This window comes from Phyllopteryx taeniolatus, chromosome 7 (assembly GCF_024500385.1).
Source record: "Phyllopteryx taeniolatus isolate TA_2022b chromosome 7, UOR_Ptae_1.2, whole genome shotgun sequence".
Taxonomy (NCBI): Eukaryota; Metazoa; Chordata; class Actinopteri; order Syngnathiformes; family Syngnathidae; genus Phyllopteryx; species Phyllopteryx taeniolatus.
Genome location: NC_084508.1, coordinates 2,954,662 through 2,977,571, shown reverse-complemented (window position 1 = coordinate 2,977,571; position 22,910 = coordinate 2,954,662). Strand labels below are relative to the sequence as shown.

General features: G+C 40.5%; 1 protein-coding gene across 1 annotated transcript in view; it reads left to right on the top strand.

The window, feature by feature from the left end:
• Positions 1 to 1,281: 1,281 nt before the first annotated feature.
• tgfbr3 (transforming growth factor, beta receptor III) overlaps positions 1,282 to 22,910 on the top strand; it is a 59,625-nt gene continuing 37,996 nt past the window's right edge. The window contains exons 1-2 of the mRNA XM_061778330.1: positions 1,282 to 1,497; positions 5,817 to 5,988. Coding sequence (XP_061634314.1) covers positions 5,928 to 5,988 — 61 coding nt within the window. The 5' untranslated portion in view covers positions 1,282 to 1,497; positions 5,817 to 5,927. The remainder of the gene's footprint in view (positions 1,498 to 5,816; positions 5,989 to 22,910) is intronic.

The window sequence follows — 22,910 nt, the reverse complement described above, 5'->3', positions numbered from 1 at the left end:
TGCGTAGCGTGACCGAGGTGAAAGGTTCTTAAAGTAAGAGTCTTTTTGGAGAGGGCAGAAAGATTAAGCAAGACAAAGAAGGTTTTGGGAAGTGAATACCACGGACTTGGACTGGAAAGTTGTGTGAAAATAATTGGTTTCCAGAACCTCAATGTGTGAATCGAGTGTCGCAGAGTTCGATGAAGTCCATTCTGAGTTGAGCACGACGGTGTAAGAACCTCCGCACATCGATCGGCAACAATTGTTTGCAAATTAACGCAGTCTTCTTAAATCTTGACTGTCGATTTAACCTCGCAGGCTCTCGAGTCACGAGATCGTCCGGGGCATCATTCAAATCTCCGCCAAATATTGCATGTGCGCCATTATATTTGCGTTTAAGAACGATACATTTCATGTCGACATGACTTTTGATGGAGCTGTCTCGTTACGACCTTAAACATGACAAATTATAAATGAAGAGTTGTCTATTTTGATGACCAAAACCATCCACCGACCCTCTTCTGGGGGGGAAATGATTCCAATGTGTCTCCTGTGAACTTGCCGAATAGGATACGGACCCCCTGCTGACTCAATTGAGCCGTGGCTGAAATAACACTATTGGGTTTTCCAAAGTTTCACAGCACAACTTTTCTGAGTGATCTACTGCGAAATATAATAATAATAACAATCTTCCATCTACAAAATCTTTTTGTATCATCGCGAATGCCTCTAACATTGCGAGGTACTAACAGCAAGGAACTAAAGTGAGATTCTGTCATTTAGCAAAAGTTGAAAAAAAAAAGAGATCTGGATGTCGGTAAGAATAATTATGAACGACAAAGTAACAATCACACAAACGCGGAGTAGGTAGATACTCTCCAAATAGAACTGTGAACATTAGCTACCATAATAATAATAATGTCTTTTATCGTGTGAACAAGCAAAATGATTATTTTCCGAGTAACGATGTCTCAGCAACTGTCCTTCCACACAAAGCTGAGAAATATTGGTTTTCCATCTTTAATCTTGAACTCCTCTTGATGACCTCTGCCCCCATCCATTTTTTCCCCCCCTTCATCTTGTAAATTTTTTTTTGGGGGGGGGGGGTCTCACTTCTCAACAAATGTGCATCTCCATTCGACCTCTTCCCTAAAATAAGTTTAAAAACTTGATTTACACACAAAAGTATCCAAATGTCACTTGACGAGTAGAATGTGATTTTGATTGACAGTACGACGTCAGCAGCGACCGCCCCCTGTCGTAAGCCACGCCCCCTCACATAAAGCCCTCGCTGCTGGAGGAAAGTCAGCCAAATCATGTGCAAAAGTCCGGAGCCACGCACGACTCTTTAGCTTTCTTTCCCCCCACCGTTTTTCGTATTTTTTGGTGCTCTTTTCGCACCCCCGCTGAAGTCGCTCCGTTCCCGGCCGAGCAGGGACCGTCGTGCCCCGGGTAGGGGAAGCTGTGCTGACCGCCTTCGGAGCGCCCTTCCCGGGCGTTTTACTTGTTTGACTGGAGGTACGTTCCGCTGCGCTGTCAAAAAAATGTCCACCGCCATGCGTATTTGTCAAATCGGTTTATTTGTGTGCACTTCTAAACAGAAAACGACGTTATGAGGTCCCCCCCCCCCAAAAAAAAAAAGTTAATTTAACGTTTTGATGTATTTTAATGTGTTTAAACCAACGTAGCTTGGAGCTTGTCTGTGTTGTCAATATCTGCATCCTTGTTAGTTTATCTTTTTTTTTTTTTTTTTTAAATGTCATTATTGTTATCGATTGGCAAGTTCAATGCTTTTTTTTTTTTGTTGTTGTTTTTTTTTTTTTTTTTTTAACTTAATGTCCATAGCAGCCTTCATCTGGGAACTTTCAAATGATTTCTAGAGCTCACTGGCCACTTCATTAGGTACACCCAAGCCACCAGAATGAGAATACGTGTGGAACTTATCACCATAATAAACATCTTGTTAAATGAATACAAATCAATTAAAAGTGAAACTTATTATTTTTGTAAAGGTAGATTGCTAAAGTTCTTGTCTTGGGTGACTTCGATAGTGTGTACCTAATCAGCTGGTCGTCAAGTGTACAGTATGCCAAATACACATCATCATCATCATCATCAGTGATCATTATGTACATTATTGTTATTATGCTGTATATTGTGGACGTTGTTGTTGCGCAATGCACAGTGGTTAATAAATGTATTCCAGTAATGTATTTGTAGGCCAAATAGGCCAAAAGGTCATATTTTATGTTGATGTAATGGTTAATACATCAGGATGTATAGTGGGTATAAAAAAAAGTCTACACACGCTTGTTCAAATGCCTTTTTTTTTTTTTGTGGTATCACAAAAGAAACCAAAATAAAAAAATAAAAAAAATCCAACATTATTGACCTTGTAACCTGTACAACTTAATTGAGGGGAAAAAAAGAAGTAGAGAGGGGAAGTGGAAATAATTCACTGAAATAATGTGGTTACACAAGTGTGCATACCCTCTAATAACTGGGATGTAGCTATGTTAAGAATTAACCAATCACATTCAATCTCCCAAACATGTGGGAAAATGCCTTAAGGTCACATGAAAGCAAGGCTGAACTTTTCGGCCCTAATTCCAACTAATTGGCACAAACAGAACACTGCTCATCACCAAAAGAACACCACACCTCCAGTGCAACATGGTAGTGGCAGCGCCATACTTTGGGGCTGCAAGTCTGGCCTTGGTCAAGGTGGAGGGAATCTGTGTGCTAGTAAAAATATGCTTGTAGTTAGCAGTAGTTCAACTGTATTGCATTTTTATTATTTGAAAGTATTTGTAGTAGAAATTAAACATAAAACATGAAATTAATGTAATTCTAATTGATAATACAATGTAAATTATTTTATTGTAATTGTAGTTTGCAGTTTTGTACAAAAATCTTGTATCAGAAAATAAAAAAAACACTAAATTAACATTAATTAATTTTAAATAGGTGGTTGTAATTAGCAGTAATTTGCAACTATATTGTCGTTTTTAAATGTATTTTAGAAAATCTAATACATTTAAACAAGTGATTAAAAAATAGCAGCACTATCAGTGGTCTAACTGGAGATGGGGGGGGGGGGTCTCTGTCTGGTGGGAGGTGAGGAGAAGTCACATGAGGTGATTTGAGTGTTGCCCCAACAAAAGCATGCGGTGTGTCGGCGAGTCCTGTGCCGCTCCTCAACTGCTGTGAGACGTTTTGGGAAAAATGACGACGGGATCGAGTGCTTAATCCTGCCGCCTCACAGCAAGATGCTCACAAATTTGATTCTGCCAAGCATCAAGAAGCGAGGCAGACTTGCTAACTAACTAACAAGGAGCGCAGCTCCCCAGAACATAAAGTCCTTGAACACGCACAACATTGTGCAGTGACCACATGTCAGTGTCTACTTGAAAATAAGGAACTATTTTGGAGAAATTAGTCAAAACGACAAGTAACAAGGCAGACTGGGCGGGAAAAAATAAGTAGCATAGCTTCGGGGAACATAAACATGCACACACACAACATTGTGGAGTGAACACATTGCGGTGTTTGGTAGGAAATAAAATAGACTCTTTTAGAGAAATTAAGTGAGACACCACGAAATGAGGCAGACAGTGGAGAACAAATTAGTGGCGTAGCAGTCCACGATGTAGATATGGACGCGCGCACAATATTGTGGAGCGGCAGCATGTCAGTGTCACCTGAGAAAAGGGGGAAACTATTTTTGGAGAAATGATGGGAAACCTTAAAATGAGGCAGACAAATAAGAAATGTAGCGATCATAAACATTTACGCACACAACATTGTGGAGCGACCACAAATGAGAGTTTACTGTGAAAAGGGACTATTTTTGTATGAGAAACATTAAGAAACATTACAGACTGGACAGAACCACAGAGTGGCATAGATTACCTGGATCATAAACATGTACGCACACAACATCGTGGAGTGACCACATGTCAGCGTCTACTGGGGAAAGGGACTATTTTGCAGGAACGATGCGTAACCTCAAGAAACAAGACCGACTTGGTGGAACTAATAAGTAATGTAGGGCCCGGAACAGTAACATGGATGAACACAACATCGCGGAGTGAGCACATGTCAGAGTTTTACGAGAATGCCAAGTGCCGTTGTCACATAACCTAAGATCATCTTTAACATCTTTTAAACTTGTTTGCAACATGTGGTGAGACTCCATACATGAACTCATATGACAAATGAACCTATTTGTGTCAAAAGCAACTGTAGCCGTCACGCTGATGTCGCCACGCATGTGATTATCTCAATGCGGTGACCCGCTACGGCTGCGCGCAATGTTCCTCTTCGGTGACTTCTGTCTGAAAGGCACAGTCGAATAAATCCAGGTTCATTGTAATGTGTCATAATTCCCGTGGAGCCAGTGTGTGTTTATGTGCCTCGGTTGGTGCTGCTGTTTTGGTTAGCAACGCGCTTCAAATGGGCGAAGCAGTTAAGCCCATGCCCTCCCTACCTTTTACCTCAGCTGCGGCGGTAACGTCAGCGGCTCCGCTGTGCCGGACACGAGGGTCAAGCGGGAGCATAAATCACGGCGAAGGGGCTCCAAACGTGTAATATTTGTCATGATCCTCCAAAATGACTTCCCAGGCCCCGCAGCTGGCGCGCCCTGAAAGCCTCTTTTGTCCCACGACTGTTTATGCAGCCGCGATGCGCCTCCACACTTGGACCCGCCCCCACATTTTGGCGCACCGCCGCGCCTCGGTGCGTCCCGACGCGGTTCGCGGCCCGACAGATAGCGCCGGGTCTGTACCCAGCCCCCCTCGTAGCCCCCCCACGCGGTGCCAAAATGTGAAGCAAAAAAACAAAACAAAAAAAATGTTCGTCAGTGCCTAAGGAAGTGTCTGCTTTCTTTATTATTTATTTATTCACGGATTATCAATCGGCATGGATACAGATCCTTGATTTTTGGGTAACACTAACAAGGATATAACAGTCACTATCACTTGATTGATATTTGTGTGTAACAGGGAGCCATTACATGACTTTTTCTGTGGATTATCCATCAGGATCAATGCAGATCCTGGATTTTTGGTCCACAATGAATGGTCCGGTTCACCCCAGAATCAAAATGTTATCATCCGTCCATTCGTTCCCTACGTTCCGTATCCGTATGTCTGTATTATACTGCCCCCAGGTGGCCAAGGCATACACACCAGAAGGAGCAACGCAATATCCATTGAATTGAAACAAAAAAAAGGTGTTTCATTCTTTACATGCTGTTTAATTATGCCATTACGGTATGTTTTATAAAGTACAATCATATAGAGTGCTATTTTTCTTACTAAAAAACACATTTCACAAATTTTTGTCGGTTTTTGAGGGGAGGCTGAAATGGACGAATGGCATTTCCATACATGCGTGTGTACCCAATAAAATGTCTGGTATGTGTATATTTGCATCCAATAAATCTGATTATTGAACATACAATATTATACAAGTTCAAGGTCTTAGCACATCTCCAAATCTCCCGGTGGATTTCCATGTTCAAACTCTATTTTCATACGAAGTGAAGTGTTGTATGGGGTGTTAAACTTGTCACGGAAATGAGCGTTTGAAGCCTCTCCTCAGCGAGAGTGTGTTAATACCTCGTGGCATGTTCCCCCTCTGCTTTTGAAGTGTGCGCGACCCCCAATTAACTCCCCCGGATTAATCCCCGGCTCGCCAATCTAGCGCTTCCCTCATCTCCTGCGGGGGGCCGTGTTAAGCCCGACCCCCCCCCCCCCCACACACACACACACCCTCCCACCCCCCATCCCTCCTTCCCTCTTACACTGCTTGACTTTCTCTTCTTTTGTTTGCAGCACTGACTTCCTGTGAGCGGGCCTCTCCAAGAGGGTAAAGACGGAAAAAAAGAGAGTTTTGCGTCCACTTCCAAATATTGTCCGTATATTGGAGGCCGCCAACTCGGAACAATGGCCAGGAGATGCGCCCTCGCCTTGTTGCTTCTTGCAGCGTGCGGCCTGGCATCTGCAGGTATGGCAGTATCAAGTAATTGTGTCCTAATGGTGATATTGTTGAGGTTTTTGGGTCATTGCGCCTTTATTTAAGGACATAGAGGCTAAGTAGTTGCACACAAGGAACGCTCTCATCAACACCGTGAATATGAGGTATGACTCAATATGGTTTGCTGCAAATGGATTTTGGGCTTAGTGCTGAATTTGGGAAGATTTTTGCTGCTATTGAGAAAAGACGTGTTTTTTTTCACATGAGCAAACATAGTAGCAATTTTGGAAAGTGCACATTCAGACCTTTAATTTGAGGTATGACTCAATATGGTTTGTTGCTAATAGAAATTTCACCCCAGTTACTGGTCAACTTCGACAAGCTGGTATGTGAAATGTTGTTTTTTTGTTTTTTTGCATGTGACATGTTTTTCATTTGATTCATCGAAGGTTCTTAATATACAAAGTCTATTTTGTGAATATCAAGTAACTCTGTGCTGGGACATTTTCGAGCATGAAAATGTCTTTTTTTGTTAATTAAGCCATTATACAAGAATGTATTGGCATTGTAATTATTCATGGAGGAAGCTCTCATCAAGCCCTTTCATTTGAAATATTACTCAATGTGGTTTGCTGCAATGGAGTTCATATCCTGGTACTGATTTGTGGGTTTATTACGTGGAGGAAAATGACATTTTCAAGCATGAAAACACTCTTGTTTTGGTCATTAAGCCATTATACAAGAACATCTTGGCATAGTAATTCCATATGAGGGAAGCTTTGATCAGGATCTCTAATTTGAGGGACGATTCCCCGTGGTTTGTTGCAAATAGGCTTTTGTCTTGGTGCTGATTTACCAGTTTAATAAGCAGCGGAGATAATATTTCCGAGCATGAATAATTTTGTTTTGGGGGGGGGGGCGATTTACGCCATCACTTAAGAGCATATTGACAAAGTAATTGCACATGAGGAAAGCGCTCATCAAGACCGTTAATGTGAGATGTGACTGACTCACTGTGGTTTGGTGCAGGTTTGTGAGTTTAATAAGCAGTGAAAATTGGGCTTAATGGGGTTATTACCTCGTTAAATGAGCAGATATGGACAGTATAGTTACCAATCTGAAAAAGGCCCAACTAAGACCTTTAATTTGAGGTATGACTTGATGTGGCTTGTTACAAATACATTTTTGACCTTGTGGTAAAATTTGAAGCGATCTTCTTGAGATGAATGAGAGCCACCACCAATGACTACTCAGCTAAGTGGTTTCCTCCCTGCTACATATGTCCAAGTTTAGCGACGATCGGAAGAAGATTGAGGAAGTATTTGGTGTTTGACTTGTTTGACGTCGCTCCGACCTTGAGCATTGTGCTTTGGGGTGCACAAAGAAGAAATGTGGTAAATAGCAAATGTGTTGGTGTTGGTTTGTACGTGTGAAAGAGTGAAAAGCAGAAAGAAACATGACATATCATGCCTTTGTTTTCTTTTGGAATGATGACATCAATCTGTGGGATTTCCCACAGTTTCTCCTTTTGGCACGCCTTTGTAGATTGTGTATTTGTCAGTTGAGGCCAAGGGTATTTTACACAGAAGAAAGTGCTGACACGGCGGCGTTGTGGAGCACAGTCAGCCGGGCCCGCGTGCCACTCTGATTTACGGCCTCCCGATGAGACGAGTGACGGTCAACTGGTGGACAAAGATGAATGCGAGCCATGTACAGCGGAGTACAGTACACTCCCAGTGCCGATTAATAAAAGCCTCGGAATGATGATGTCAGCCAGGGCACCGGACCCAAACCGCACTCGGCGGCTTTGAGGAATGCGCGCGTTGTGACCTCCGCTGTACAAAAGGAAGCATTTTTCTGTTGAATGAGAGGATCTGTTCTGCACGCCGTCACCTCAACCTTATTATGAGGCTTCATCCTCAGGCCTTGACGTAATTACAAGGCATCTTTGTCTCTGGACACTAAAAGGCTCCAGTTCGGACGAAACGTTTCACGGTTTACCGCTACAATGGCTCGTACCTTGAGTTACAAGTTTAATTTGATCACCTTTGTCGCTCATATCAGCTTTCCCCATTAAAATGCCAACCATCAAATCAAATCAAACTTTTTGCGTAGCACCTTTCGTACGTAAGCAATGCAACACAAAGTGCTTCACAAATAAGGAAACAAATCACAGCGACACAACAGATCCTTCCCCTATGCAGAGACCGGCAAAACAATCTGACATCGAGTCAGTCCTCCTCACCGGTAGGTGGCGCTACACTTGGGCCGTTTCACACTTTGGCGAATCATCACGTGCGTCAGAAAGAAAAGGTCTTGACATTTTATGGATCAAAAGTACCAGTGGTATCGATACTCAGTATCAATGAGTACTCAAGAGTAAGTACTCGTACTGGTATCGGTCAGAAAAAAGTGGTATTGTACATCTTTTTATATATATATATATATATATATATATATATATATTCATCTTCCTAAGGAATCAAATCAATAAGCAGTATCGATAGTGGAATCAAAATTGTTAAGTTCTTATCAAGTCCCACCCCTCTGGATAACGTCTATATAACTGTAAAACTGTTGGGGCAATTGTAAGTCAAGGTGTCACTGTATTATTGTTTGAAATTGGCATTTTGGCGACTCGCATATTGAGTGTCTAGTTGTCTACGGTTTCTGACATCCGGGGCACGGCCCAACAAACAGAAGGATACACAAATCATAGAAGAATCGTATCTTCCTCTAATATTTTAGGGATTTTGATGTGTTGGTATTTTGTTCCTAATATTTTTATTTGGTTTCCTACATTTTTGTATTTTTTTTTTAAGATGGCAATATGTTTGTTTTGTGAAATATTTTGCTGTTTTTAAATTGTGTTTTGTTAATGTTTTTGTAATTTTAGTTTAATTTCTAGTCGAAATTTTGTAGGTTTTTTTTTGCTAAAATTGGTGTATTTTTGTCTATTTATTTATTTTTTTGTCATACTTTTGTATGTTTTTTTTTTCAAATTTGTATATTTTTCATCTACTATTTTTGTTTTTCGACTGATGTTATTGTTTTGTTTTATCGTTTTCTTTATTCTTTTTTTTTTTTGTCAAAGATGATTGTATTTCTTGTCTCAAGAAGCGGTGCTGTAAAACGCACAAAATGTCGTCCATTTTGCTTTGGATGAGCCATTTCCGAATCGCGTTGGCCGTTTTGAGGCGTCATTCAAAAGTGAACTTCTTCCAATTTTGAAGCACGTATATTCGATGAAAAGTATGTAATGAAGTAATACAAGTGTGGGTTGAGGTTCTTATTTAGATTTCTATGATTATTCTTCAAGGTTGGCAGGTGTTCTCTTGCGGTTTGAAGCATGCCCAGTGCGCAGAGTTGACTTGAACGCCAAAACAATAAGCGCACAAAGCCAGGATCTAAAACACAATGCCGTTCCGAATGAAGTTGCTTCCCCGTACCACCGCGTGCATTGTTGCACGTCGTCCCCGTGGGCGCCATGTTTACCGCCGTCCAGGGGGAAGGAAAAAAAAAAAAAAAAAAAAAAAAGTCCTTTTCCTGCAAAGTTCACATATCCAGAAGTGTAAAAAAACACATCGGGAGCAGCTCGATGAATTCCAAATATCTTCATCCAAAAGAAGGTCGGAGATTCGACCTTCCTCTCGCGCTTGCCAGCGTGACGCATCTGTGCAAACAGTTGCCATCCACCCTCCGCACGCCTTCTGTAACCAGGCTTCTCTCGGAGCCACGAGTTAGTTTTTACTAACTTACTACCTTTTTACTTGTCTCGTTTTCATTTTTGTAAAAAAAAAAAAAAATAGAGTTGGAAAGTATATTTCTATGATTGCTAAATATTTCTCTATATTTAAAAATATTTTTGGGCTAATATTTTGTAATTTTAGTCTAGTGTTTTCATATTGTTTCTAACATTTTTGTCTTTTTTATTTAAAAAATGTCAAATATTTATTTATATTTTAGGAGTAATATTTTAGTAATTTCAGTAATCTTTTGCAGAGGCTAATATTTTTGTGAATTTAGTTTAATATTTTGTATTTATTTTATATTTTTCGTCCATTTTTCAAACCTTTTGTCTCATGGTTGTTTTGTGTAATATTTGTGTCTTTATGTAATACTTTGTATAATATTTTTGTGATATTTTATCTGTTAACTTTTTCCTAATGTTTTTTTTTTAGAATACTATATTTTTGTCATATTTCATTTTTTTTCATCTAAAAGTACAAATACATTGGAATTTAAAAATCAAATAAATACATACAAATTGTGTTCCCAGAAATATTTATTTTGGCTGCTATTTAGTTTAGCCTAATAAAGTTTAGCCTTCAGTTTAGTCTAATATATATATTTTAAATAGCTTTTTGGCTAATAGTTTTGTTATTGTCGTAATTTTTTGTATTTTTTATTATCTATTTTTGTATTTTTTGTTGAATACTTGTAGGTTTTCATTGAATACTATATTTATCATATTTGATTTTTCTAGCAGCATATTATCGTCCATGTAATTTTTTTCCCTAATATTTAGTCAAAAAAATCATTTTCTTCATAGTGTAGTGTTTTCCATCTCATATTTTTTGTATCACATTAGTGTATATTTTCAAGGCACAGATTAAGAAATGCTGACTTTTGTTTATTCCAGTCCACTTGCATTGGCTGTCCTTTCATCAGCTTTCAACACGGCAATTCGGCGTGGCGCTCCAGCGCGTCACTCCCGCTCCTGCGCGTCGCTCCCGCTCATGCGCGTGCCGCATCGGTGCAAACAGTTCCCATCCGCCCGCCGCACGTCTTACGCAACGAAGCCTTTTCTCTCGCAGTAACGCAATAACGCTCATTGTGGATCACCTCCCTGCCACGCCACGGCTCTTTGCTGACGGATATATTGTCAACTCTTGGCCACACTTTGAGCTTTGCGGAGAAATGAAGTCGTGCGGGAGAGCCGCCAGATATACGAGCCGGAGCTACTCTGCCCGGATCGCGATCGGCTTGGGCCGAGCTGGCAAATGTTACAATATTCCAAATGACGGCAAAGGGCTTTTGTTGGCAAAAGGATCATTTATTTACAGATATTCAACTCCGAAAAGAGCCGTCAGCAACACTAAATAACCGTGTGGCTTTTTTACATGGCATTTGCCATTCACTCCGTGAACTGCATCTTCTTTTCACATGATAGAATTTAAACATAACAATCCACAGTCATTCAGCAGCCATAAAAAGTACATTTGTAATCATTTTAGCAATAGAAACCAGGTTTTCAATGATGTTCCGACCTTGGCGAAGCGAGAGCTTGGCAGCGTGTCATTTCTGAGTAACAATTGTTGGCTCCGAGTAGAAGGGTCGTGGGGGGGGGGTAAAATCCTTTTAGAGATTATATCGCCAAATCAAACAAAAAAAAGTGCCTTGTGGTCTTTTTTTACGAGTTGTGGATATAATGATGTCATCCTCACGTGACAATGAGAGCACACGAACAACAAAGAGCTTACTCACACTTCCAGTCGCTGCAGAGGGACGCCTACTGACCACAACGCTAATACCTTTGGATTTAAGATACAAAAGATACCGATTGCATTATTCAAATGCTAAGTTAACGTAGCATCAAAACAATCGCTAGACGACAGTGTTAGCGAGCAGCACTGTTAGCTCCCTGTCTATTATTCCAATCAGTCAAAAGCAAAAGTGGGGGGAAAATAGCATAATTTTAGTGGCATAGCATTAGGTTCTTGTTAGAGATAACAAAAGCGCAGCATTATTATTAATTTATTTGCTGCTAATAAAGGTTAACGTTACCTCTCTGGTGCTTGTACAGGTAGCCTCTTTAGCTTAGCTAAGATTGCTCGTGTCACGGAGGCCTCGTTTCAGTAGTATATTGTGAGCATTTTGAGCTAACTACAGCGTAGCGTTGTTTTACTGATAAATGTACATGCGGTATGGCTGTTGATTTTGGATGCAGTCAAATGACTATGTCATGTTTGCTTAGCTGTTAGCTTAGCGGGCTAAACTCTCTCTCGCTATGAGTAGAAATGAGGCCTCATGTTAGTAGCATAATGTTAGCATTTTGGTACACAAGCTTATAACAGTGTAGCATTATTTTACAAATAAACATACAGACGGTCTGGCTGTTGATTTGACTATGACTATGACTTGTTTGCTCACCTGTTAGCTTAGCTGGATAAACTTGCTAACGTCATGATGGAAATGAGGCCTCAAGCTAGTAGCATAACATTCGCATTTTGGTTCATGAGCTAACCACAACATAGCAATTATTTTTCAGATAAAACTACATACGTTGTGCCTGTTGATTTTGTTTTAGTAATTCAGTTTTACATAGATAGATAGTAAATAAGTCACAGATAGTAAACAGGGCTTCTATTAGTAGCATAATGTTAGCATTTTGAGCTAAGGACAGCACAGCATTATTTTACATATGTTTTATTTTTCCCATTGATTTACATTTATAGATTGATTGATTTTTATTTGAATGTGTATTTTGAACATGAAAACATATACATAAAGTGTGTCTTTTGATTTTTTGGGGGGGCTTCAAATGCCATCTTATCCAGAATATACATTTATCGGGGTTCATTTTGTCCAATGAGCAGAACATTTCAAGGTGGAAATTCAAGTTCAAAATAAAAGTTGCAATTTGTGAACTGAAGTCGAAGTTTTTTTGGTCTTCACTATCGCGCTGTTGACGTCCCACTCCCTCCCCTTGTAGCAGATTGTTCTTCTTCTTCTCCACGATGTTGAGAAACACAATGGAAAGCTCACAGTCGCCAACAGCTGTCTCCCATTACCGATTCTGACTTCTCTTGTTTTTGCGCCTGCTTACTGGAACCACAGATGGAGAGATCGAGCGAGAAAGGAAGGAGGGGGTGGGGCGGAGGAGTCAGTAGAGGTTCTTCAGATTTGCGTAAGCGAGCTCTTAAGAGGAAGGCCGGCGAGATACGAGGGCGGCCGGGAACGAGATAGCAGCAGTGGATGTGCGGGCAAAAGAGCTGTGTTCACGCAGTGGACGTGCCACGTGATTCACGCCACCTCTCGCCACCGTGTACGATAGAAATAAACACCGCAACTCGAATTCAACCGCGCTCGGTCACCTTTGGGCACACGCGCGCTTCACGTCCGCATGTCATGTAACCATGTCACATGAAAATAAAATGTTTGTTTCTCGCATTTTCTCTTTTTTTAGTCGTCAGCAGTAGAACATGGGTTGGTTTCACCAAGAACATCGGTTTCTGACCACAAAGCGTAGAATGAGCTTTCACGTTGACCCGAAGGCGCTACTATTTATTTATTTATTTGGCGTTTTTGACACCTCAAACTATAAAACAACAAAGACTGAGAAAGGGCTTTTGATGGCAAAATAATCATCAACCACCGTTTTGCACAACAGAAATAAACGCAATGACTCAAAGTAAAGTGTTATGTGACACTAGGCAGCATGGGACCGGTGTTGGGGCCTTCCTGTCAAGATAAAGGCCCGGCCTCACCGTGGCTATGTAAACAGCCCAAAGCGTTCTGCCTAGCGACGCCTCAACATCTGCTCGGCCCGCTGGAAGAAACCCCGCCGACGCTGCCGTCGTCGATTCAAGCGCGGTGACCCGTCCCGCCTCCTCCTCCTTCGCCTGCTCCTCTCCCGCCCACGCCGCAACTCTCCGGTTACAGCGCTTGCACAATCCGAAGGCTCGCGGCGGTCGGCCCCAGATGAGCCTCGGCAACCGCTCGGGGTTTTGGCAGCGACCGGGAAAAAAAATCAGACAGAAAGAAAGTTGTTTGCGCTCCAAAAAGAAAAGAAAACGGCACACTTTCACCATATGGACGATCCCTTTGTGAGTTTGCGGTCAGGCGATTAAAGCCGTTTCAATCAGAAACGAGACCGTCGCCAAGGCTCAGCTCGTATTTTGTTTGTCGGCCTGCTAGTCCCATTCTGGTTTTTTAAATGTTCTTTTATTTTTAAGATGTTTTGGTTGTGTTGGAATTTTCCAAGTATGTTCATTTTTAAAACAGTTGAGAATCCTAAAGTTGTCCTACAATGACTAAAGCTACACAAAAGCAGGAGACATTCCAAGAGCTTCTTTCCCCTTGCCATTAACCTCTTAAACAGTTGACTTACAATTTCAAAGTGACGCTTTGCCAATTTTGCATATGTCCATAGTGAAATTATTACTGTATTCATTGTTGTCACTGTGTCACTTTACATCATTTGCACAACTAGTGTTGCTCAGTAATAGCGCACTTCTGGACACTTTATATCGCTTTAAGACTCTCGACACTTGTGTGTTTATGTCCAAAATATATATTTTGTTACAGTGGCTTGTTTTCAGTAGTACTAGAGTTGCTCCAACTCTACTGAGGAGAAATTTCTTGTGTGGTTTTAATTCAAATGGCCAATAAAGATTATTCAGATTCTGTAAACAAAGTAAAATGTCCGGTTGAAAATGTCATTTCATTTCACTTCCTGGACACTAGATATTACCAATGCATAAAGATTTTGTGCCATACCGTTTGTTATTTTCAAGCCAACTTGGTTGCGTTGAACGAGTATAGGTGGCATTTGCAAGAGGTTATTCTTTTTAAAAATCTTCTACGATCCTTAAATTAGCCTAAAATGGCTAAAGCTACAAAAAACTAAAGTAAAATGTCCCATTAAAAGTGTCAAATTTCATTCCACATTCATCATAACAAACTAATCTAATCCTTTATGTTATTGCTTCAATTTGGACTATTGTAGTACTGGGATGGCTTTCAAGTTTGAATTTTCATCTTTGTCCACCAGATGTTGCAATGTTTTCCCATTCAAAGCATGCAGCAAAATGTCACACCCTTTACTGTTTTCTGTCAGGGTGCCGCACTACGGAAATAATGCTGAAGTGTATGTCGTGTTGCATCATGATGTGTATGGAAAAATAAAATTGCTGCATGCTTTGAATGGGCAAAAGGTAGCACCATCTGGTGGACAAATGTGACATTCAATTAATAAAAATGACATCGCATCACTAGATTCTGCATCACGGGCGACGGCAGATTTTCTATTTCCCTGATCTCTGATTTGTTTTAACGCCCAAAGTTGGGGACTTGCAATCTTTTTGTTGACATAAACTTTTTCTCCCGCCCTTCTTCCCTTTCTCCCGTCGTGCACAGCGTGTTGGAAACGTGCCAAGCTAAACATGCCGCACACGCCTTTACTAGCGGGGAAGCGCTCGCTAGTGGACGCGGAGACCTAACCCCTTCACACTTTTTTTTTTTTTCACCAGCCCACTCTTACGAAGTTTTATGATTGCACTGGACCAAGTGGAAGTGTTGCCCCAACACATGTATTGCCTCTGACAGGGATTTTATTACAAGGGTAGCATAGCATTAGTAGTTTTATGAAGGTTTAAGTGGCCCTAGTTTTGACATGATGATTTCTTTTGGGGCACGGTGGACAACTGGTTAGCACATCTACCTCACAGTTTTGGGGACCGGGGTTCCAATCCCGGCCCCGCCTGTGTGGAGTTTGCATGTTCTCCCCGTGCCTGCGTGGCTTTTCACCGGGCACTCCGCGGTAAAAGAAAATGGATGGATGGATGGATTTCTTATGGCTTGATCGTGAAAAGTTAGTTTTATTGTCTGCATGATTTGGTTAGCTGCTTGCCTATGCCAGCAAGATTACAAGGGTAGCATAGAATTAGCAGTTTTCTAAATGTAAAAAGTGCTCTATTTTAAAATTCTGGATTTCCTCATCATAATATGTGCGTCGTCTCGCTAAAGGGTATGCGCTTGTTCGCTTAAGGTTGTTAATTGTATCACCTGTGCTTTTGGTTAACTGCTTGTTTTTGCCAGCAATATGGGAAGAGTAGCATAGCAGTTGTAGTTTTTTAAAGGTTTAAAGTTGAAAGTTTTCTGTTGTTTTGGTTGATTTCCTCATGCGTTTTCTCGCTAAGGGTTATTGTTTGTATCGCCTTTGTTTTTGTTAACTGCTCGTATAAGCCAGTGTGACTACAAATCTAGCATAGCATTTAGTTTTTTAAAGGTGTAGATTATTAAAGACCCTTGTTTTCAGATCGGGATTTCCTTGGACGTTTTCCTGCAAACAAATATTTGCTTGTTTGTATTGTGATTAACAGCTGCAGGTACCATCGCATTAGTTTTACAAACATAAATTTACCCCAACATTATGTTTGCATTTTAACACTAAAGGTGATTATCTCAGCTTTGGCTAACTGTTCGTTTACGCCAACGAGATGATAGTGTAACATTGCAATAAGATGATTTTTTATGACGATTTCCTTGTGTGTTTTCTGGCTAAATTTTATTGTTTATATTGTTTTTTTCCCCCGTTTTTTTTTGTTAACTGCTTGTTTACACCAGTATGATTACATAGCATTCGTAGTTTTCCTCCTCCGCAGTGTGATTCACTCTTTCTGTCGGCGGCTTGAGAAGAAGAAGGATAAGAAGGAGAAAAGCGGCGCTCGCCATCTGCGATGACTGATGGTGTTTTTGTGCAGCATCACCAAAACAAAGTGGTCGGGCTCAATTTTGTATTGACGCACCGAGAAAGCGATCGATGCCCAAATGTGAGCACGATACCCTTTGTTTTGTAGCAAATGACGTGATCTTATTAGCAACGCTGATGTCGTCATCCTCTGGGGGTAAAAAAATCGACTTTGTCACTGCTCAGATACAACTAGAAGTGTCAGCAGAAGCTAGCTGTTGCTACACAGGCTAGCAGTTAGTTGGAAGAGCCTAAAGTGTTTATTTGTTATCCTCATCAATGAATCTATTTGAAAGTAGAAGTTTTTTAAAAGCGTTAAAGCAGATTCGGATCTGATGGAGAAAAAGTGGTTATAAATACAATATCGCCAAGGCCATTGATGTTACTCCTGCACTTGTCTGCATCATTCATTTCCTAAAAGCAAGACAAAATATTGATGTTGTGCTTTCCTAAAAAGAAAAGGTGAAAGCTGTTATATTTATTATTGAGGCCATTGATGTTTTTTTTTTTTTATAGAACATTATAAGTCAGACCTGTTGCACTTGTCTTCATCCTTTGATTCCTAAAACGAAGACAAACTATTGATATCGCACTTTCTCAAAAAGAAAAAATGTAAGCCGTTGTATATATGATTAAGGCCATCAATGGTTTTTGTCATTTTAATTCAGACCCTTCAAGCTCTTTCACTTGTCTTAATCCTTTGTGTCCTAGAAATAAAATAATATATGTTGCCCTTTCCTAAAAAGAAAATATTTTAGCGGTTTCTCATGATTATTGTTTCAGGCCATTGGGGTTTTTATAGCATAACTGAGATTGTGCCAACTGTTACCGTTGCACTCGTCTGCATCTTCTGTTTCCCAAAATGAAAACAAGAAACTGTTGAACTTTCCTGAAAAGAATATAATTATCGGGTTATATATATTATTAAGGCCATTTACGTTTGTTTATTTATTTATAGCATAATAATCCAGACTATTCAAACTGTTACTGTTGCAATGGTCTTCATCCTCCCTCTCCAAAAATGAAAACAAAGTCACACTTTCTTAAAAAGAAAGGCTCAAGCGATCTGATATAATCAAGGTCAATGGTGTTATGAAATAATTGTCCTTCACTTACTGTTGCACTTGTCTCCCTCTTTTGCTCCCTTAAGAAGCAAACAAGCTATTGGTGTTGCACTGTCTTAAAAAGATTTACACTGCAATACATGACAAAATGACTGTTTTAGTTGTTTATTTTGCACATGGCGCCTGTTTTAGTTGCCTCCAAATGTGTCACTTAACGATGGCAGAGTTGAGCAGTTCCTTCGCCGAGCAGGAGTGCGCTCCTTCCCTCCTCGCTTGGTCCCTTCCCAGCTTCGGTTTCTCGTGACTGCAGTTTACTTCCCGGCCAAAGAAAATCCTCCAGGCGACATGAACCTCCTTATTCCCCTTATGAAGGGCTTTGCTGGCTTCCTGTAGTAGCAGCTTGGGGTTGAGGGGTGAGTGGGCAGGGTTGCTGGTGATGACATATTTTTTTAAAGCCCCCCTGTGGCGGGAAAGTGGGCAGGAGATGTTGTATTTTGGCGTGGGAATGGTGCCCTGCGGTCCAACAGAAAAGGAGGCCAGAGGATCATTTTAATCCAGAGCGGGAACCGGGGAGGAGATCTATTGAAGTTTGCAATAATAATTCATATTCACTGTAATTAAAGTGGCTTTATTATGGCTTTGCCCGTTTGGACCGGCGCTTTTGGGCCTTAACGTCCACTATGGGTAGACTTTAACATTCTTTTCTTTCAGGAAAAAAAACTTCAAATCTGAGCTTTTGGTATAGAGTGGAACTCCGCCATTTGCGGGGGAGAGTGACCAGGTGTTGGGTTGCGAAGAGCAAAACGTTTCGAATAATTGAATAACCCCAGAAATTATTGAATAAGCAGGGATATACCACTAATAAGCTTTTGGGGGTTAGTCCCCCCCCACCTCCCAAAATAAAATAAAAAATTGAAAGAAAGTCGAAAAGCAATCAGGGAATAAGTGAATCCGTTGGTGCTGAACCGTGACTATGCAGCAGTCATCTGTATACTAGTTCTCTACTGATATTAACATACTAGTGGTATACTTGTACACAGGTTTACTTTGACTAAGCACCCACTATACTACTACCACAATCCTACTACAACCCCAGTTCCAATGAAGTTGGGACGTTGTGTTAAACATAAATGAAAACAGAATACAATGATTTGCAAATCATGTTCAACCTATATTTAATTCAATACACTACAAAGACAAGATATTTCATGTTCAAACTGATCAAATTTATTGTTTTTAGCAAATAATCATGAATTGGAATTTTATGGCTGCAACACGTTCCAAAAAAGCTGCCGCTATTCTACTGCCACTATGCTACTACCCCTATACTACTGTAAATATGCTACCTTGATGTTACTATTACTATGCTGCCACAATGCTACCACAACGTTATACTGAAGCAACGCAATTAGGACACTGAGTTCAAGACAAGTGTAAGCATGCACAGAGGGAGTGGGAGTGGAGCTCTGTGTGCATGTGTGTGTGTGTGTGTGTGTGTGCGCGTGTGTGTTTGTTTATCTTGGGAAATGGCTTTGTGGGAATATGTGACTCGTCCCAAACTGGCACACACTGGCTGACATCACTTCCTGTTCCCAAATCTTGGCCGGGCGCCACCCTGTAGGAAGCAGCAGCAGCAGCAGCGTGTTCGGAGTCCCGCCCGAGTCCTCGCCTTGTCACTTTCCTCATAATGTGTGTCATCGAGTCAGAAAAATATCATCCGTACACCCAAAACACCAGAATGGTGACTTTCACTGTGTAGGTTCTCGATTGATCTCTGCGCGTCATGTTATGGTGAACATTCACGCTGGATGGCGCATTAAGTGGCCGCACTGGTCGCGGGTGATTAATGATAATAATAATATCTAACTCCCTGTGGGTGGGGGGACTACTACTATGCAACCTCTATGCCGCTAATACACTGCTACTGTTACTATGCTGCCACTCTGTTACAACTAAGCTGCCGCTGTTTTACTATTACTTTAATGCCGCTATGCTACTAATGGTATTCAACCACAATGTCACTATTTCTATGCTACCAATTTGTTACTATTTCTACACAGCTGCTCTAACTATGCTGCCGCTATGCTACGACTGCGCTGCTACTATTTTATTATCACGACAATGCCGCTATGCTACTATTACTATGCTCCCACTTTGCTGCCACTATATTACCACATGATCCAACCATTATGTTACTATTACTATGCTACAACTGTTACTGTTATTATGCTCCCACTCTGCTGCCACCGTTTGACCACTATGCTGCTACCATTATGCTTCCATTGCTATGCTACCGCTATGTTAGCATGTATATGCGGTCAGTATGCTACTATAGCCACGCTACCAATAGATTACCGTTGCTACGCTATCACTGTTATTTTTACTATGGTGTCACTATGCTACTCTTTCCAACATTACGAGACTATGTTCACACCATGTGACCACCATGCTGCTACCATTACTATGCTACCGTGACTGTGCTACTACAGCTATGCTACCAAATTGTTATTTCTACACTGCCACAGTTACTGTTGCTATGCTGCCACTGTGCTACTTAGTATGCTACTATTGCTGTGTTACTAAAATGTTACAATTTCTACACTCTCACTATGCTACTGGTACTATACTATAACTATGTTACCAATATGTTATTATTACTATGCTGCCAGTATGCTACAATCTGACAATTATATGCTACATCTCAACATCAGAGCTATTTTTGGGATTATTATTTATTTTATTTTTTTATTATGCTGGTGAAGCAGCCCTTTTAAACAGCGCACCACGGGCTATTGAACTCTGCTATGTGCCCTAATTAGGCTCTCCAGCAGCCACTTCCTGTGATCATGGCCGTGCAAACACATAGTCCTGAATGTACAACAACAAAAGGATATCATTAACATGTTTTGGTAGACATAATAATCCTCATAACGCTGCTTTTGGAGACCCGTGTGTGTGCGCGCGCGTCTGTGTTGCAAATCTCTCCGTTCGGCAGAACCACACAAATAAACAGTCAAGGCACCACAGAAGAAGAAAGAAGGCCTTGGCCCACGCTTTGTAACTCTCTTGCCTTCTTTCTTTCTCTCAGTGATGCTGCAGACAACGCAAATATTTGAAGCCTATTGTGAAAATATTTGAGCTTCTAACGGATCTCGGCGACCACTATTCTACTATTGTCCTCATATGCTATGTTACTGTTACTATGTTGCCACTATGCTACCAATATGCAGCTACCACTGTGCTACAATTACTAATTTAATATCAAATTCAATAGGAATTAATACGCCTTAAAGTGCCTCCACACTGAGAGATGCTGAAAGTCTACAGGTGACAATGTCTTGTCTGCTTCCTCCAAACCTTTCACTTTCAGCCGGAAAACATCGACTTGACACCCTGACCTTTAATAACCTCCCCCAAGGAGGTTAGGTCTGAATCATTACGTGAGTTGGTGGGTTCGTTTGTCTGAAACTTCCTGTCTCTGACATATATGTTATGTAGCAACCTGGATTATTATTTTTTGGGTTTTTTTTCATGAAGGATGTGCCCTTTATTGTCATTTCCACTGGCTTTTTCAAAATAGAATGTCCAAAGAGCTTAATTTTCCAAAATAAAACACGACTTGGGGTCCTCCGGATAATGTGGAAAAAACATGAAATATCTTAAATTAAAGGCATTTTTTTATTGAGCTTTTCATAATTACACTCTGTTAGGAGCAATCTGAATGGCAATTAAAACTTAATGAACTAAAACCTTTGTGTGCTGAAACAAACAAACATACCAAGTTATTATTTTAGTAATCTATCGGGATTTAAAAGACATTTTTTCAATTGACTTTTTCAGAATTAAACACTGTTCGGAGCAATCCGGATGTCAGAAGTCATGTAGTATGCTAAATTAGCATTAGCATAGCAGTTTAGTTGGGGCTTTTACCACCATTTTTTGACACAAACATGCTCCCACTTATCATTTATGCCATCTATAGGCATTTTTTTTTTTTTAAATTGAGCTTTTCGGAATCAAATAGTATTTGGCGCTATCCTGATTAAAAACAACCTGAGAATATGCATAATTAGCATTCCCATAGTTGGGGGTTTTACCACCATTTTTTTGACGCAAACATGCTCACAGTTTGCATTTAAGTCATCTTTGTGCTGATAAAACTGAATAGTAATGTAAATATAACAGTGTATGGCGCAGAAAGAGAAAACAATTGCGTTGTGATCTCAGCAGAAAATGGGAGGATAAGGAGTGGTGCAATAAAAAAAAAAAAAAGCCTTTGGACTGAGGCACATTCTGGCTCACGCTGGGAGACTTTAACATTGAAACATGGAAACGAAATCATTTCCAAATGTTCCAACCTCGGCGTGATTTGAGTTAAGGCGAGCGGGGCCTCGGTGGGCGCGATGCTGCTGGCTCAAATGCAAAATATGACCCCCCACCCCCAACCTCTACCCACGTCCCCCACCCGACTGCGGACCTCCTCGACGGGAAACAGTTGTTTGTTGCGCCCCTCGAAAACCTCAGCAACGCTTTTCTGAGTTCCTGCCCCCCCCCCCCCCCCCCCCCCCCCCCGTCCGACTTGATGTCTTGTGTGCGTGTAAGTGGGTCATGTCAAGATGGCGAAGCACCTTTTGCAGAGGACGAGGAGGAAACGCCGTGTCACGCAAGAGTCAACATGACTTTCTGTACACTCCGGGCTCCCACGCTGAACTGAAAACATACACAATCACTTTATTTATTATTATTTATTTGGATAGTGTCTTGGAGCAGAGCAATTGTGCAATCTTTTTTTTTCCCCTTCGATTGTTTTAACGTATACGTTAGATTGCACAGAATAGTTTGGAGTCCACTATCTTAACAATGCTTGTGTATTTTTCCTGGGGGGGGTTTTGGTGCTTTTTCCGGGACTGATTTTCTTCATGGTTCTGATTGGCTAAGATGGCCTTGGAGTTTGGGCTTTTTTTGTTCGATTTTTCTTTCTTTTTTTTTATTTTTAGTTTTAGTTTTCCTTGTTTTTATTTTTCGTTTATTTTTTATTTTAATTTCTTTTCTTTTATGATTCATTTTATTTCAGTTTTTCTCATTTTCTTTCATTTGATTTGTCCTTTTATTTTTGGTTTGATATATTGTCATTGTTTTATTGTAATTATTTTCTCTTTATTTTTTTGTTTTTCTTTTTCCCCCTGATTTGTTTTGACACCTTGACCTTTTTAATTTTTCTAATCATTTTTCTTGCTCTTTTACTTTTTGCTTTGTAGTTTTATTACTTTTCTTCATTGCATTTCACTTTTTTCTTTGGTCATTTTTCTTTTCTTTTTCTCATTTATTTATTTTTCATTTATAATTTCAGTTTTTTCTTTTTCTTTTCTAGCAATTGTTTTTCTTTTTCCCTTGTTTTTTTCTCTTATTTGTTT